Source organism: Molossus molossus, unplaced genomic scaffold, assembly GCF_014108415.1.
Source record: "Molossus molossus isolate mMolMol1 unplaced genomic scaffold, mMolMol1.p scaffold_m16_p_1, whole genome shotgun sequence".
In the NCBI taxonomy this organism is placed as follows: Eukaryota; Metazoa; Chordata; class Mammalia; order Chiroptera; family Molossidae; genus Molossus; species Molossus molossus.
The window spans coordinates 224,135,737-224,152,449 of NW_023425344.1; the positions used below are offsets into that span (position 1 = coordinate 224,135,737).

The window sequence follows — 16,713 nt, forward strand, 5'->3', positions numbered from 1 at the left end:
AAGGAGTCGAGAGAACTGAGGCAAAATTCGGAGCATGTGGAAGCCGCGTGAGTTCCAGCCAGCTGTGGCCACGTGCAAAAGGAAGTCCACGGACGTGATTTGACTTTTCAAGGAAAGCCAGAAACCCAGGATTTTTTGATGACATCTCTCTACCTTAAATCAGAGAAACCAATTCATGCGTACACATACACACATGTGTGTATGAGTCTGTGTAAATATAAATTCTTTTTATTTTTTTTTTCCTCTATTGATTTTTAGAGAGAGAGGAAGGGAGAGGTAGAGAGATATGGAAACATCGATGAAAGAGAACATCCATTGGCCGCCTCCTGCATGCCCCCCACTGGGGATCTGGCCCACAACCTGGGCATGTGCCCTGACCAGGAATCAAACTGGCGACCTCCTGGTGCATGGGTTGATGTTCAACCACTGAGCCACTCTGGCTGGACTATAAATTCTTTTTAATAAACACCACCATAAAAATAAAATTGGTCCAAATTTGGCCTATCATAAAATACTTGCCAAACTTTCTTAAAACGTACACTTCAAAAACACCCATCCCTGGGAAGCATAAACAAAAGAAAAACAGTGATGCCCTAAATATGGCAGAGCACACAAGGTGCCCAGTATCCCCATAGTTCCCACAGACCCCGTGGCTGGTATCTGACTGCCAGGAAGAGGTGGAGCAGGCAGCAGTAAAGCTAGCGGAAGGAGACGGAGGAGGACGAAGGTTTGTGCACACATGTACATTCTAATGCACACACTGTCGAGGAGAGGTGGCAGAAGCTACGGATGGTGCCAGCTTGGACTATCTGGTAGCTGGACAGAGTAGACAGGTGCCCCCGGTGTGTTCTGGCCCCTGCTGATTTGGGAAACAGTCTCACACTGGATGGCTCGAAGGCGCGGAATGATGGTAGGGCTTGCAGGAGGGCTGGAACAGCTGTTGATGAGACTCTTCCTCTTATCCATGGTGGGGGAGGCCTGGACGGTGAACTTGTGCTGGAAATCTGCTTGGGGGAAGACAAACACATGGGTGTGCATTAGAATTTCCCCACAATCAAGTTCCTCCGAGAGCTGAGACTTCCTGGTAGGCTTGAGACTCCTTGTCCACCTGGGAAATGTCCTCTTTCAGAATCATCTCTTCTCCCCAAGAGTGGCATGAGGGCAAGATGAGCCGACAAGAAGGAAAATTCCTATCCAAGTGAAAGTCATGAGACAGTTTTCATAAATGTACACAGGTGTAGCAATGACATATTTAGAATAGTCTTTTTTAGGTCATGAGACTTGTTGATTATTCTAGGAAATCTAACTTTAAATCCTCCGTTTCATATAATCCATTAGTACACACCCCTCTGCTCAGGGACCAAAGCAGGCAGACTAATGCTTCTCACTAAATGCAGGCAGAGCAGGGTAATAAGAACTCATCCTTGGTGGGAACCTAGGGAAGTGAGGAACACGGAGCTAATGGTCCGAATTCTGATGCATTCCCAAGGCAGCCACGGCCTAAGCAACGTAGAACTTTCCTGAGCATCACGCAGCAGAGGTATGATAATTACAGCTCCATGAGGCCACCACGCCTGCCCCTAGACTGGGATCTCCCCGAGGAGGGAACTCGGCCTTTCTACCAGCTTCCCCAGCACGCAGCAGTGTGGCGGCCTGTGCTGAGGCTCAAGAGGTGCTTAGAGCTCTGTGTTGCCTGAAAACAAATGCGCAACAAGGAAACCAGAACACATTCTGGTCCCATGAACACATTCACTGCCTTTCACTGAATGGATTCCCTTGTCTGTACTTACGCCACCATCCTTGTGCTTAAAATCATCCACTACCGCTCCTATTGGGCCATTTGCCCTTGGTCCCTTGATTTCTAATAAGCTTGCTTCCTGTGGCCTTGAGGACTCAGAAAACAGTGGACATTTATCTACATAAACACACACTTGAGCCGTCACCTCCCTCCATGGCCACACTGCACCCAACAAGATTCTAATCCACAGTTTCATATTTCTTTACATTTCCCCAAGGCGGTGCAGACCACAGAGGTACTTGTCTTCAGCCAAAGTGTTTCTGAAAGGGTATGTGAAAATCAAATTCTTGTACATTAGTACTAATCTCAACCGCACGCAGTGAACTAATTACGAAAGAAACCTTGAGATGAGTTATTTTGCAGAGACAAGAGTTCTCTTTCTCTCACATACATACTCTGGAATTTCTGTTCCCCCAGTGACATGCTTCCTTCGCCAGGTGTGTCCCAAGTGAGATGTGTCTACGTGAGTGACCGCGCCTCTAGCAGCCCGAACCACGCCTGCCTGTCAGGTCCATCACCAGTCTGTCTTCCCTTCACATTCTGTGCTTATTCACACTCAAAACGTCAGGCCAGTTTTTCCACTGAACGGAGAGGCCCGTTCTGAACAGGCTCCATGTTGCGACTCAGGGTCTGGTGCTTCGGAGCTCAGTCCCTGGCTCCCACTCATCCGGCCCACACCCCAGCCCCTAGCCCTGCTCCCGCTTCCCAGCAGGTCCTGGCCACTGACCGGAAGGGAGGCTGATGCGGTTTCCATCCTTGAGCTTTAGCCGGCTCTTCCGGAACTTGCCCTTGCGTTTCTTCACCCGGGGCTTCTCCTGGCACAGCTGGTGGATGATGATGTTGAGCTCTCGTTCCAGGATGTCGATCTCCCGCTCTGCCAGCTCCTGCTCCCGGCGCCGCAGCAGCTCCTCCTGGTTCTTCTGCTGGAGTGCAGCCCGCGTCAGCTCCTCCTCCCAGGTGCGGAGCTCCTGCGGGGTGGGTAGGACCATGAGCAAGAGTGGGGTGCTCAGTGCACAGGGGTGAGGCCCGAGAGCCCGGGGGCGCTAGTGCTCATGGCAAGCTGGAGAGTGCTCCTGTAACATCCCGTACATCCAGTCCCCAGCAGAGATGGCAGCACAATTGTTAGCTGGTAAATGAATACCTGACCACCTGGACAGTGGAGAAAGGAAGGCTCAGAACAGCCACACTGAGGGATACGGCTGGAGCAGCCAGAGCCAAGCCCCAGACTGAGAGTTCCCAGTTGCTCTTTGATTATTGATTAAAATTGCCTGTGACTTGGAAGAAAATAGCGGGTTGGGTGGAAAATATATATTTAAATTTTACAGACTTGGTTCTATTTTAATTTTCCCATCATATAAAGACATATTTTAATTTTTATTATTTTTAAAATTTATTTATTTTTATTAATTTACTTTTGTTACAGATGTTTCTCCTTTTTCCCCCCATTGACACCCTCCTCCCCATCCCCTCCCACCCCGTCCCCAGCTTTGTTGTCTATGTCCACAGACTTACATGCATATAAGTTTTGTAGTTTATCCCTTCCCTCCCCCCAAAGACATATTTTTAAATCAGAGCCAATTTAATGTGATCTAGCTTAAAATGTGTCCACTGTTAGCGAATCATCCAGGCATCACCTAAAACATTAAAATAAAAATAAATATATTTTGCCCAGCCAGTGTGGCTCACTGGTTGAGCATTGACCCATGCAGCAAGAGGTCACCGGTTTGATTCCTAGTCAGGGCACATGCCCAGGCTGTGGGCCAAATCCCCAGTGGAGGGCATGCAGCAGGCGGCCAATCAATGTTCTCTCTCATGGATGTTTCTATCTCTCTCTCCCTCTCCCTTCCTCTCTCTCTCAAATCAATAAAAAAAAATAGATAAATAAATAAATATATTTCCAGGGTGGCTGTTCAAAAGGTATGTGAGGCATGTCACTTGGTGAGTGAACTGACTGAGGCATGTGGGCGGAGCTCTCGTCTTATCTTAAAGGACAGCCACTTGCTCTGGAAGGACTGTGGCAGTGCAGCAGAGAGGGGCGGGAGCGTTTCCTGGGGCCTCTCCAGGCGCCTGCTCTAGCACTGCTGCCACATGACATGGGCAGAACCTCGTCCCTGCCTCCCTGTTCCCTTCTGCATGAATCTGTCAATGAACCCAGCGTGGAGTCCAGGCAAGAGACAGAGGATACGGCATCAGGAAACAGGAGATAAAATGGGAGCGAGAACAAAGTATATGTATAAGATTTTTAAATATGGAACCTAAACTGTTAACACTGGATACCCCAGGCCTAGGACTGAAGTGGTGTGGGAACAGGGGAAAACTTAGGGGGCTTTCACGTCAATAACCCAGGAGAACCACATCTAAAAGGTGGGACGTTTCTTCAATAAAGGAGCCAGAGCAACACTTCTATGGTCGAAACTTAAAATTCTCAGTGTTATTATCCACTAGAGGAAGCCATTCTGGACTAAAAAAAAAAAAAATACTGTAGATATAAGGAACCAGAACTATTTTTAAAAAAAATGTGAACACGTACTAGGGAAGCTGAGCAGCGGGTAGGGAGAGAACAGAGATGAGAATAAAATATTCTGGTGGTAGGAACTTTTCATTCGAGGTGTCTTCCATTCCCAAGAGAATGTAAAAATAACCACAGGAGCAGTAGAAAAAAAAAATGAGAAGAGGATTAGCACCTAGAAAATTGTCTGGGACATGGTAGGTGCTCATTAGTTGCTGAAAAACTGTTGAGTCAATGAATGAATGATGAGAATGAAGGAGGTAGAAGACAATTTTACAAATGCAATCCTTCATTATGGAAACATAGTTTTTATTTATTTATTTATTTTTATTATTTTTTTTAATCCTTACCCAAGGACATTTTTCCATTTTTTTGTTCAGATAGAGTGGGAGGGACAGAAAGGAAGAGAGAGAGAGAGAAACATTGACATGAAAGGGACACATCGAGAGGCTGCCATCCGCACGACCCAACCAGGACTGGGGACAAACTGCAATTGAGGAACGTGCCCTTAGCGGGAACCAAACCCAAATCCCTCTGGGCCACAGGCCGACACTCTAACCACTGAGCCAAACTAGCCAGGGCCATTATGGAAGCACAGATTCATTATAAGTATCTATGAGATAAACTTGAACTTCTGAACTTCTACTTTGATGAAATACGTTCCAAAGAGATTAATTATAGACCTTCCAAATCTCTGGCTTTCCTGTCCCACTACTTTGTTTTCACCATCAGGAAAACAAAAACATATGGAGGATTCAGAAAAAGTAGTACTGATTGGTTGATTTTGTGGCTAGATGGGAAAGCTGACCAATTCAAGCTAATATCAGCCTTCCCAAGTCCTCTCTCCTGCATGCTCTTGTCTAAGGGACGGTTTGAGTCTAAGCCCCTTCCTTTAAGGAAACTCAAACCCCAGTCCAGAAACCGATCCACAGTCACAATACCTAGAAGCAGTAGGTTGAGACAACCTGAAGAATAAGCTGAATCATAGAGGAAACCAGGACATTTATAGAGTATTCGTCTGTGGCACCATACACCTGGAAGTCCCTCAAACATGGCACATCCCCTTCTTGTGAAACACCTATTTAGGGATCAACTTCACAGTATGCCAGTCACATCTTCCACATACAATAATTTAAGAGGAATCCCTCCAGAGAGAAAGCTCATTATCCATCTTACCCTCACTTGCCCAGCTACGAGCCTTATAATGAACAGGCATCGCCGCATGGTGGTGAAGAGCAAGGACTCTGGAGCGCTGCCTGAAGTGGCCTTGGGCAATACGGGCCTCATCCGTGATGTGTGTTAACGGCGCTGACATCACAGGGTTGTAGTACATAAAACAATTATTATCTTATTATGGAAGATTATGTAAGAATTCATATAAATGACTATGGCACACAGTACTGATCTACAAATGGTAGCTATTATGAGAATGGGTTTGACTTTCCCTAGCAAGCACTTATTGACAAAATTCAATTTTCATTTTTTGCTAGCTGGAATCCTTATAATTTCATCAATCAAAAGAAATAACTGTGAGCCAGTGATCCAGCAATCTAAAAATAGGACAGCAACTCTTCGGTCCTTCTAGTTGCAAGAGCATGTGTACTAGGAACAGCCTCTTTTAATCATTCTGCTCAGTGGTCAGTGCAGGTCCTCCCCCCTCTCCTCCCTGGGATCCCTAAAGCTTCGTCATAAGCTCGCCCCATTCCCCTGCAGAATGCTTGTTGATTTGTCAAACGGCACCAAGTTTAGGATTGCTATGTTGAACAAAAACTTTGCATCGGCTCCAGAAATGATGAAGTCATTTGTTTAGGGAAACGATAATGATACTGGGAAGAGGATGGTTTTAGAATCAGAAGACGCAGGTTGAAGATTCTGTTTCCCCACTTACGAGATAAGCCGCTGACCGTCAGCTCTGAGAAGAAAAAGATAATAACACCTGCCTACATGCTGGCGGGCAGGGGCCATAAGACTCTGGGACGAAAAGGTCTTACCAGACCTTTCAAGTGAAAGAACGGGGAAGTCATGAAGGCATGTATAATTTTAGTTACTATTATTATCCCAGTGCTTCCCAAACGCCCATGGTGGGGAGTGAGAAGGGAAAAAGGAATTCACCAAGTCTGTACATAGACATCCCTCCTGGCCCGAGCTGTGGCCCTTAGATTTTGTCCTGCCCCTGCAGTATAAAGCAATAAAAAGCCGCACACTGCTTTGATTAGCTTCACCTGTGTGGACACTGACTGCCCCAAGGGCACAGACAGGGGACATTTAGGGAACAGCCACAGAACAAGAAGAAGGCTCTCTACCTGGCTAAGTCTCTGAACTGCCCGGTTGGTTTGGGCTGTTAGCACTTTTCATAAAAACACGAAATATGCCAACTTCAGACCCTTGGTGTTTTCAGCCCATACACTATTTCTGAGTCTAATACCAAAAGACACTGGCAAGACGTTCTGATCAGTGTTCTCAATGTTGAAACCTCCTTGTATCAAGTTAATCCCTCTGAAAGTCCACTGCAAGACCAGCAACCCTTTCTAGACTGCTCTGTTTTCAGCCGGCAGGCTGAGCCACCACGCTGGCACCGGCCCAGTGGCTCTCTCCCTCTGGTGTGGACGATGAAGTAGATCAGCTCAGGGAGAGCTTTGGGCCCGTGACTCCCCCTGCCACATCCCAAAAAGAAAGAAAAGGGATACACCATTTCAGGTCAGTCCCGAGGCCTGGCCTGGAGAATCCTTTCCACTCAGAGCCGGAAGGAAAGAGCTGCCAGGTCATCACAAGCCCAGCAGGAAGGTGGTGGTGTCCGGATCTGTCCGGAGGCCCAGGAGGGAAGGCTCACCGAGCCAATGCATGCCTTTGTCTTCCTGTCCTCACCTTTTCCTTGGCCCTGAGTTGGTCAAACATCTCCTGAATCTCGTGTTTCCAGTCGTCCTGCAGGCAGTGGAAGGAGTCCTTGGGCATTTCAAAGAAACCAGACTCCTCTATGGTCGTTAGCTGGTCCAGGATATTGGTGAAGGAGGGTCGTGAATGAGGGTCGGGATTCCAGCAATCTTCGCGAAACACGGGAGCAGACAAAAAGCATGAATGGAGAGAAGCAAATGTAAGACTTAGGGTATAATGTGACCCCATTTACCAGAAAACGACCTCTCATTTCTCCTTCCAGGAAAAGAGACTGGGATTTAGGTGCACAAATAGGGCTTAGGAAGTAAAGCAAGGTGCCCGGCATGTAATCATAGAGTCAATTCGGAAAGAAAACACTGCACTTCTGCGCCCATCCGACGGCGACTACTACTCGGCACGAGACAAGCAAGTCCAAAGAGTCCCCTGTGGGAAGTCTAGCACCATGGTTTATCCAGGTACTGACTCCTGGTTCTAGTCTTCACCCTTGGGCCTCATTTTCCCATAAGTAAAGGAGCCACTCTTCCCCATCTCAATGGGCAGTTGAGAAGGGTCAAAAGCTCTGGAGTGGGAGTCGGGAAAAGTGACTTCTTTCTACTCTCAGCTCAGCCCTAGGTAGTGGAGTGGCCCCCTGTCCACCTGGCCTCTCTCAGCTTTGGATTTCTCAGTTACAATATTGTAGGATTTGACGAGATGACTCTGAGAGTTCTTCTCCTCAGGTGCTCTCTGTTTCTATATGTAAGACCCTCAGAGGTCCTGAAATAAAAGCTGCTTTACCTTCTTCATTTGTATTAAATAATAATAGAATGAAGCACTGGAGAGCAGGCCTTAGTTACTAAGATCTATAGTCACTGGGGAGGGACAGAAGGGGCACTTGTGCCATCAGCGTATCAGGGTCCTGACATCATCTTGAAGTAGCTCTTCACCCACAGGATTCATACATCTGTGAGTGACTAATTCTTCATCTCCTCTTTTAGGAACTGATTCTGCAGAACTGGCCAAAATCTATCAAGTGCTGACAGTAAACTGTCAAGGGAAACTCTCTTGTTTTTCTTCCGGCCGGGGATCACTTACTTACCTTCCATGAGTTTGGCGAAAGGTTCTGGGCATGTAGAAGGGATGGGGAGGGCGAGCTTGTTCATGGCCACCCCATAAGCGACGGCTAAGCCATCGATTCCTCGGAAAGGCACCTCGCCAGTCAGTAACTCCCAAAGCAGCACACCATAGCTAAGGAGAGGAAGAAGACAGAAGCCATGTTCAACCACAGGTGCAACTTCACTGAAATAGCTCACGCGGCCTCGCTGAGCATCCCACATCATCCCAGCATGTAGGGAGACTAACAAAACAGATGCACTGCCCTGGCAGGTTTGGCTCAGCGGTTAGAGCGTCGGCCTGCGGTCCTGAGAGACCCGGGTTCGGTTCCCGCTAAGGGCATGTACCTCGGTTGCAGTTTGTCCCCGGCCCTGGTCGGTTGTGCGGGTGGCGGCCACTCGATGTGTCCCTTTCACATCGATGTTTCTCTCTCTGTCTCTGTTCCTCTCTCTCCCTCCCACTCTACCTGAACAAAAAATGGAAAAATGTCCTCGGGTGAGGATAAAAAAAAAACAAAAACAAACAAACAAACAAAAACAAAAAACAGATGCACTAATGTAATATGAAAGAGAGACCAGGAAGCCTTCCGGCCGAGCTCAAGAACTCTGGGTTCCGGCACACGTGGTTTCAGTCTGTTCCTCAAATCCCTCACCTGTAAAGGGCAGGGAACACTAGCAGTCTCTCAAGACTGTCGTGAAACTAAACAAGCTTCTGCAGTGTTTTTAATTTAATTTTATTTTTTTAATCCTCACCCGAGGATATTTTTCAATTTATCTTCAGATAGAGTGGGAGGGAGAGAAAGGGAGAGAGAGAGAAACATCGATGTGAGAGAGACAGATTGACTGGTTGCCTCCTGCACGACCCCGATCAGGGCCGGGGACGAACCACAATGGAGGTACGTGCCCTTGGCCAAAATCGAACCCGAGACTCACTTGTCCGCGGGCTGATGCTCTAACCAGTGTACAAACCGACCAGGGCTCCTGCAGTGTTTAAATCAGTGCTCAGGGGCCACAGCTACTGTGTTGTTTTGATAGTTAACGTAATAAACTGGAAGAAGGGGCAGCCTCCCCAAAATACATTTTTTCTGTTTTAAAAAAACTTCAGCTTTAATCACAAATACATATTTTTTTATTTTAGCTCTAGAAATGCAGAGCTGACCACTCCAAACAGATTTTCCCCCCGTAAAAGGTTTCTTTAATGCCCACGAGGTTGAGCAGATTCCTGCCCCCATCAGTGTGAGTCCTTCATGGACAGCGCTGTCTACTTCAAAGGGGGGAGCCAGGGTGGCCCGCACCAGCAGAGCGCAGCAGCTCGCCACCTGTGGGGACTCCGGAGGCTCCTCCCTACCTTGCAAGTCCCCATGAAGAATTTCTTTTCACAGGTCCTGGGAGTCAGAGAATGAGGAGCACAAAGCTTAGCGGAGTAATAATTCTACAAGTTCACAATCAGAACCAGACAAAATTATGGAGCGTTCAATCCTTCCAGGAATAAGTCAGGACAAGAAAATGTAAGCCCATGAACAGTTGGAACAGTGACTCTTCTTAAATTTTCAACAAAAACCTCAATTTTTAAAAATACTCACTAGTAGTTTATAACCAACAAAAAGTCAATTCATTTAAAAAGAATAAACCCAGTATCTATTTTATCATGGCACCTTCCATGTGCAGGGATGCTATGCCTTTTACAAACATTATCTTGAAACCCACAACTAATCTGCAAGATAAGTTAGTTTCATGATCATTTTGCAGATGAGGAAAGCAAGTTTTAGATAGGGTTAGCAGCACAGATTAAGGGCATACATGGTGGACTCTGAACCAACTTTCAGTTCTTTCTCTCTAGAATGTCCTTCTACCATTCCTCTGCCTGCTAAACTCTAATAGCCTTTCAAGATCTGATTCAAATGCACCACTATTTATTCGTTCACTTAAAACATCTAAATATTTATTATGCATCAAGCTAAATGCCAGGCACTGGGATACAGGATGAAAGATACAGATCTTGCCCTGACCAGCATGGCTCAGTTGGTTAGAGCATCATCCATACACCGAAAGGTTACAGGTTTGATTCCCAGTCAGGGCACATACCCAGATTGCAGGTTCAATCCCTGGTTAGGGTGCATACGGGAGGCAAGTGATCGATGTTTCTTCTCTCTCACATTGATGTTTCTTTCTCTCTCTTTTCCTGTCTTTCTAAAGTCAATAAAAACATATCCTTGGGTGAGGATTTATAAAAAAAAAAAAAAGATACAGAACTTATCCATGAAAAGATTAGTGAGAGGAATAGAAAAAACATCAATTAGAATACAGAGAAATGAGTCACAACAGAGACACTGTGAGAGTACAAAGGAGGACCATCCAGCCCCGACCAGGATGGGGCAGGAGGCTGAACCTGGAGCTAAACCTTGACTGCTAGGTGAAGGAAGAGTCGGTGATCCAGAGACCTGTCAGCAATGTACAGGGACATGAACTTGCCTTTAAAGAAGCCCAAGAGGCCTGGCATGGCTCCAAGAGCAGCAACGTGCCAACCCATGTGCCAGGGTATCTGGGGGATCCTTACAGATGGACCCTCAGCGTGGCCTGGCCAGTCTCATTGGACAATGGCTTTACCCCAGTAACCCCTCCAAAGATGAGTGTTTTCTTTAGGTATCTAGACAGAAAAAAAGCCTCGTAGACAGTTGCTAGTCTTGTCGGATTGTTGGATTTTAGACTGAGGCTAATGGGAACAACTGGATGCTTGAGGAAGACTTCCTTAACACCTCTAGGGTTACTCGGCCTTCGTTTGGGCTGCCACATGTTGTAGTTGTTTGTTCGCCAGCCTGTGGGCTCCTAGAGGCCAGGGATCGGCGTGTTAGATCTCATTCTCAGAGCCGTGCGCAGGCTCCGGTGCACAGTGGGCACTCGTAGTGAACGAGCTGGTGGACAGGGGTGGGAGTGAGTGCATGGTGAGGTGGTCCTGCAGGGCGCACTGGGTACCCGAGAGTGAGCCCCAAACACCACCAACAACTGCACTATCGTACTTCCTGCCAGATCTTGAATGTGACTCACCCAGACAGTGGTCATGCTGGGCAGCTTCTACCAAGTGACCGCTGAGAACTCTCAGCACTGCGGATTAGGTTCCTAGGTCAGAGTGACTTTCACCTGCAGTTGCTTGCTCTTGGCATTACTGCCCACCTCCACCTGAGGAGTGAAAGCCCAAGGTCCCAAAGAACCCCTTTCTCCTATCCAGGCAAAGACAAATGGTGTCTGAACCCTAACCACCTGGAAAGACAGTAGAGTTTCCAAAATCCAAACATGCACTCTCTCAGTGTCCTAGCGTCCCCTCGGTGCCCTAGGTGACCCATGGAGATGTCTCAGGCCACCTGGAAAAGGGAGAAGCCAGGCACCCTCCCCCTCTCCCGTCTTCAACAAGGGCAGCTCTGCTCACCCCTGGCTCGCTTCTTCGGCGTCAGCATCCCACGCCGTTTGAAGGGCTCTACAACTAAGTGAAAGGGGAGAACGGCCGCTCGGAGACTGAGACAGACGAGCCCAGTGCCTGCTTTCCCGCTCACCAGCCGGATGACCGTGGACAGCAAGGCCACGCCTCCAAACCTCAGTTCCCTCATCCGAACAGCAAAGACAGCCATTCCCACACCTCAGAGAGCTGCAGAGAATACATAACAACTGCTCCTCACCCAGAACTTACCACCTGTGGCTAGCGAACAGTTTGCCCTTGGAAAGGACCTGAGGCGAGACCTGTCTGGAGGGGGTTGGGAGAGCCCACCATGTCTGGAGAGAGCTTTGGTGAAGGACACTACCTTCTGGGAGGAAGCCTTTCGGAGGATGACTCAACCAGTCAAAGTTTCCCTCTTCCAATGTTCCCGTTTATTTTTGTAACAGAAGGTGGGTGATATAAATGAAGGCTCGGTATGAATAGAGTCCAAGAAGGAAACCGGGGAAATGTACCTTAGTTGGGTCTGGGCCCCAGGGAGGGGTGGGCAGAGGCCCACAGATCTACCTCAGGTTTAGCCTACTTGGTTGCCCTCCGGGGACTGAAAGGTCAAGAGGTCCCTCAAGGCCATTTACAAGCAGCCTGGAAGTATCTGCTAAAACACTGCCCGGGAGCCCCTCCCCCACTGAAAGCTGCCAGCTCCCACAGGCTGCCAGTGACTTCCCAAGGTCCCCACTGCCTAACCCCCAACTCTCAGGGAACTAATTAGCCACCTCCAGAGGTGCAGTAACCCTTTCCCGTGTGGTATGGTCAAAGGTGGGGGAGGGGTGTTTTGTTTGCTTGTTTGTTTGTTTTTTAAATTCTCACTCAAGGACATTTTTCTATTTTTTGTTCAGGTAGAGTGGGAGGGAGAGAGAGGAAGAGAGAGAGAGAGAAACATGGACATGAAAGGGATACACTGAGTGGCTGCCTCCCGCATGACCCAACCAGGGGACGGGGACAAACTGCAACCAAGGTACGTGCCCTTAGTGGGAACCGGACCCAGTTCTCTCTGGACCACAGGACGATGCTCTAACCACTGAGCAAACTGGCTGGCGGGGGTGTTATTTGAAGAAAAACATCGGAGTAGATAGCAACCCTTCCCAGCCAAAGGCACAGCAATTCCACACCTGAACTGGACCAGGACTTTTTTTCTTTTAAAAAATATGTTTTTACTGATTTTTTAGTGAGAGAGAGAGAGAAAGAGGAAAGGAGAGATAGAAACATGGATGCAAGAAACATTGATCAGCTGCCTCCTGCACGCCCCCTACTGGGGATTGAGCCCAAAACCTGGGCATGTGCCCTGACCGGGAATGGAACTGGACCTCTCAGTCCATGGGACGATGCTCAATTCACTGAGCCAAACCGGCCAGGCAGGACTGTTTTTCTCATTAACCTGCGTCATCTCTAAATTAGAGGTAACCTGCCCTGGCCGGTTTGGCTCAGCAGTTGGAGCATTGGCCTGCGGACCACAGAGTCCCGGGTTTGGTTCCCACTAGGGGCACGTACCCAAAAAAAAATTAGTAAAATAAAATAAATTAGACTGCTTATTAGAGATAACTGTCAACTCAGGTGTTCATGCTCTGAAAGGAGAGGTGCCCCCTGAATGGGCTCTTGCACTTGGTCATCAGCTGTGACCCCACATTCAGGAACCACACCGTTTATTAATCTTTGGCAAAGACAACTGAACTTACCATATGTGAAAACACTGTGGATTGCAGAGTAGCATACAATTCTTTTTGTTCACTGGACCCTCATTTAAAATGATGACATTACTAACATATATATGTAATATACACATTCATTTTTTATCGACAATAAATATTTATTGATATGCTCATGCAATATTATATCAAAAAGTAGCTTAAAAAACAGAATAATCCCATTTAAGAGCTGAGTGGATGAGCATGTGAACAGAAATAAATGCACCAAAATATCAGTATAGGTTATCTTTAGAAGTAGGTTGTGGGTGATTTCCTTTTTCTTTTCTTTTTGTTAATCCATATTTTCTAATTTTTTTCCTCTAGTGAACACAGTTTACTACTGTAATTTTAAAAACTTACAATGATCAGTAAAATGCCTCCATTTCATCCCACACGAGATAAACGATGCGCCACGTTCAGCATAGAGCCTGGCCTGTAAGCAAGTGTAGGCGGCAAATACTGTCGCCAGTGTGTGTGCGCTGCATGGACAGCAATGGACATGAGTGTTATTCTGGTAAACATGCAAGAGCCTTTGGAGCCACTTAGATGACTAGGCTTGGGAGAGAGGGATAAAAGACCCGTGTAATGAGTTCAATAGATCATGTCCTAGAAAGAAATACTGAAGCATAGAAGCTAAGAGAGCTAGAAAGGAACAGGGTGAATTATGTTTTCAAACCACATTCATCAGCCAAGCTGAATCAGGAGGCTTAAATCTTGGGAACCATTCTAAACTAGAGACCCATCGGCAGAGCAGACCATGGGACAGATTCCAAGATACCTCATTTAAAGTGCTATTGATTGACGTTGACCTCCAAGCTCCTCCCTTCAGATAGTAGAATGACATCATCAGATGCCTCTCACCAGAGGCTCCTCAAGCCTGCTTTCAGGATTTGTGGTTTAAGGGCAAGACCTGGAGGTTAGTCTTGGAACAAGGACACTGGGTAAAAGCTGATAGGTCCTGCCTGGTTCCTTCCATGACGGACAAAGCCCTGCAATGGCCTTGCCGGCCATTTCTATCACTATGAAAAGATCCTACATTAGGAATTTGGGTTTTCCCTTCCCACTAAGAATGTACCAGGATACCAAAGGCAACTCTGCCCAAATCATTGTAACAGCAAAAATCTTTGGAATGTGTGACAATAAAATCTGAATAATTCAGGGCCAGGCTAGGAGAAGAGGCTAGCAGGAATTTAGAAAGTAGAAAACAAGCATGTTACTGAGAAGTCATGTTTTCCAAGAAGAAAGATAAGATGAAGTTGAGTGTAGCACATGGTTGATTGTCCCCCTGAATCCATTCTCGCCTTCTTCCACAGTAGGAGTTTGAGCTGAGCTCACAGTTGTCCAGCCTACATCTGTCTTTGCCTCCCTTGAAGCCAGGTGTGCCTACATAATCTATGGTGGTCGAGGGTGTGGAGATGTGCACAACTTCCGGGTCATCTCCAAATTAAAGACAAACTGCTTGCCATGAATCAGCTCTCTTTCCCCTTCTCTGCAGACAATAATGTAGAATTAACAGTCACTCAGATGTAACCATTCAGACAAGAACAATGCACTGGGGGACCTGAAAGAACCTGGGTTTCTGAACAATCTCACAGGGCACAACAGCCCTACCAGACTGGACTACTCCTCAAAAGAAATCCAGTTCTGCCTTGTTTAAGACACCACATCTTTGTAATAGCAGGTTAGTTTCGATAATATATTAACTAATCACGTTAGCCTATGGTCAAGCATTGAAAAGTATTAGGTTGAAGTATATAAAATAAATGGACAGATGTTAATGATCGGAAGCCTTCCAAAGTGATTTACAAATTTAATATAATCCTTATCTAAATCCTAGCTGTTCATTTTGTAGAAATTGATCAAATGATCCTAAAATTCATATGGAAATTCAGGGGATGCAGAATGGCCAAAATAATATTTTTAAAAAGAAGAACAAAGTTGGAGAACTCATTTCCTAATTTCGAAACTTACTAAAAAACTATAATAATTAAAACAGGATGGTACTGGAATAAGGGTAGACACATAGATCAATGGAGTAGAACTGAGAGTCCAGAAGTAAACCATTACATTTGTGGTAAATTGTTTTTAGCAAGGGTGACAAGACAATTCAATTATGAAGGAATAGCCTTTTCAACAAATGGTGCTAGGACAACTAGACCGCCACATGCGAGAGAATAAAGTTGGACCCCACTTCACACCACATATAAAATTAACTCAAAATGGAACAGAGACCTAAATTTAAGAGTTAAGATTATAAAACTCTTAAAGGAAAACATAGGTATAAATCTGCATGACCTTGACTCAAGCAATGGTTTCTTAGATGTGCCACCAAAAGTGCAAGCATTTAAAAAATAATAAAACTGGACTTCATGAAAATTAAAAATGTTTGTTTCAAAGGATACCATCAGGAAAGGGGGGAAGAGACACTCAATTCCGGTCAAGATGGCAGGTAGGTAAACGCGGTATCACGTCCTCCCACAACCACATCAAAGTTACAACTAAACTATAGAACAACCATCATTCAAATCCGCCTTAAATCCAGCTGAATGGAAGTCCTACAACCACAGAATTAAAGAAGATGCATCAAGACTAGTAGGAGGGGCGGAGAGGCTGGTCCCACACCCACGTGTGGTGGATAAAAATCAGGAGGACACCTGGGCTGGGAAGGTCCTCCCTGAGGACTGAGGGGTCCCCGTCCCACACCAGACGCCCGCTCAGGGTTCCAGTGCCAGGAAGAGAATCCCCATAACTTCTGGCTGGAAAAACCAGCGGGAACTGAGGCTCAGGGACGCTAAGGCGGCTGGAGCCCTAGGCAGCGTGCGCGCGTGTGCGTGCGTGCGTGCGTGCGTGCGTGCGTGTGTGTGTGTGTGTGTGTTTCGTGGTACGTGCCCCTAGCGGGAACTAAACCCAGGACTCTCTGGTCCGCAGGCCTAGGCTCAACTGCTGAGTCAAACTGGCCAGGACCCAGGCAGCTCCTTAAAAGGCCCGCGCATGGACTTACTCGGACTCGCACCCTCTAAGCCTGGAGGGGAGGCAGCTCGAGGGGCACCAGAGACATACAGGGAGAAACTGAGCTGTTTGGCACTGGAGCGAGGGCTGGAGAGGGGGCTTTCTCCAGGACAGACGTGCTGTCAGAGGCCTTTGTTCCTTTGGTGAGCCCTTCCCTGGGGCGGCAGACAGTCCCCATATCTGGGACTCCAGCAACCTGGCTCACACTGGTAGCCCCGCCCTGGTGATTCCCTGAGGCCCTGCCCCAC

At 47.0% G+C, this 16,713-nt stretch overlaps 1 protein-coding gene across 1 annotated transcript in view; it reads right to left on the bottom strand.

The window, feature by feature from the left end:
- MAP3K9 (mitogen-activated protein kinase kinase kinase 9) overlaps window positions 1–16,713 on the bottom strand; it is a 78,698-nt gene that overhangs the window by 11,099 nt on the left and 50,886 nt on the right. Inside the window, exons 4-7 of the mRNA XM_036267425.1 lie at window positions 8,275–8,423; window positions 7,173–7,348; window positions 2,526–2,766; window positions 882–1,004 (exon numbers count right to left, since the gene is read on the bottom strand). Coding sequence (XP_036123318.1) covers window positions 882–1,004; window positions 2,526–2,766; window positions 7,173–7,348; window positions 8,275–8,423 — 689 coding nt within the window. The remainder of the gene's footprint in view (window positions 1–881; window positions 1,005–2,525; window positions 2,767–7,172; window positions 7,349–8,274; window positions 8,424–16,713) is intronic.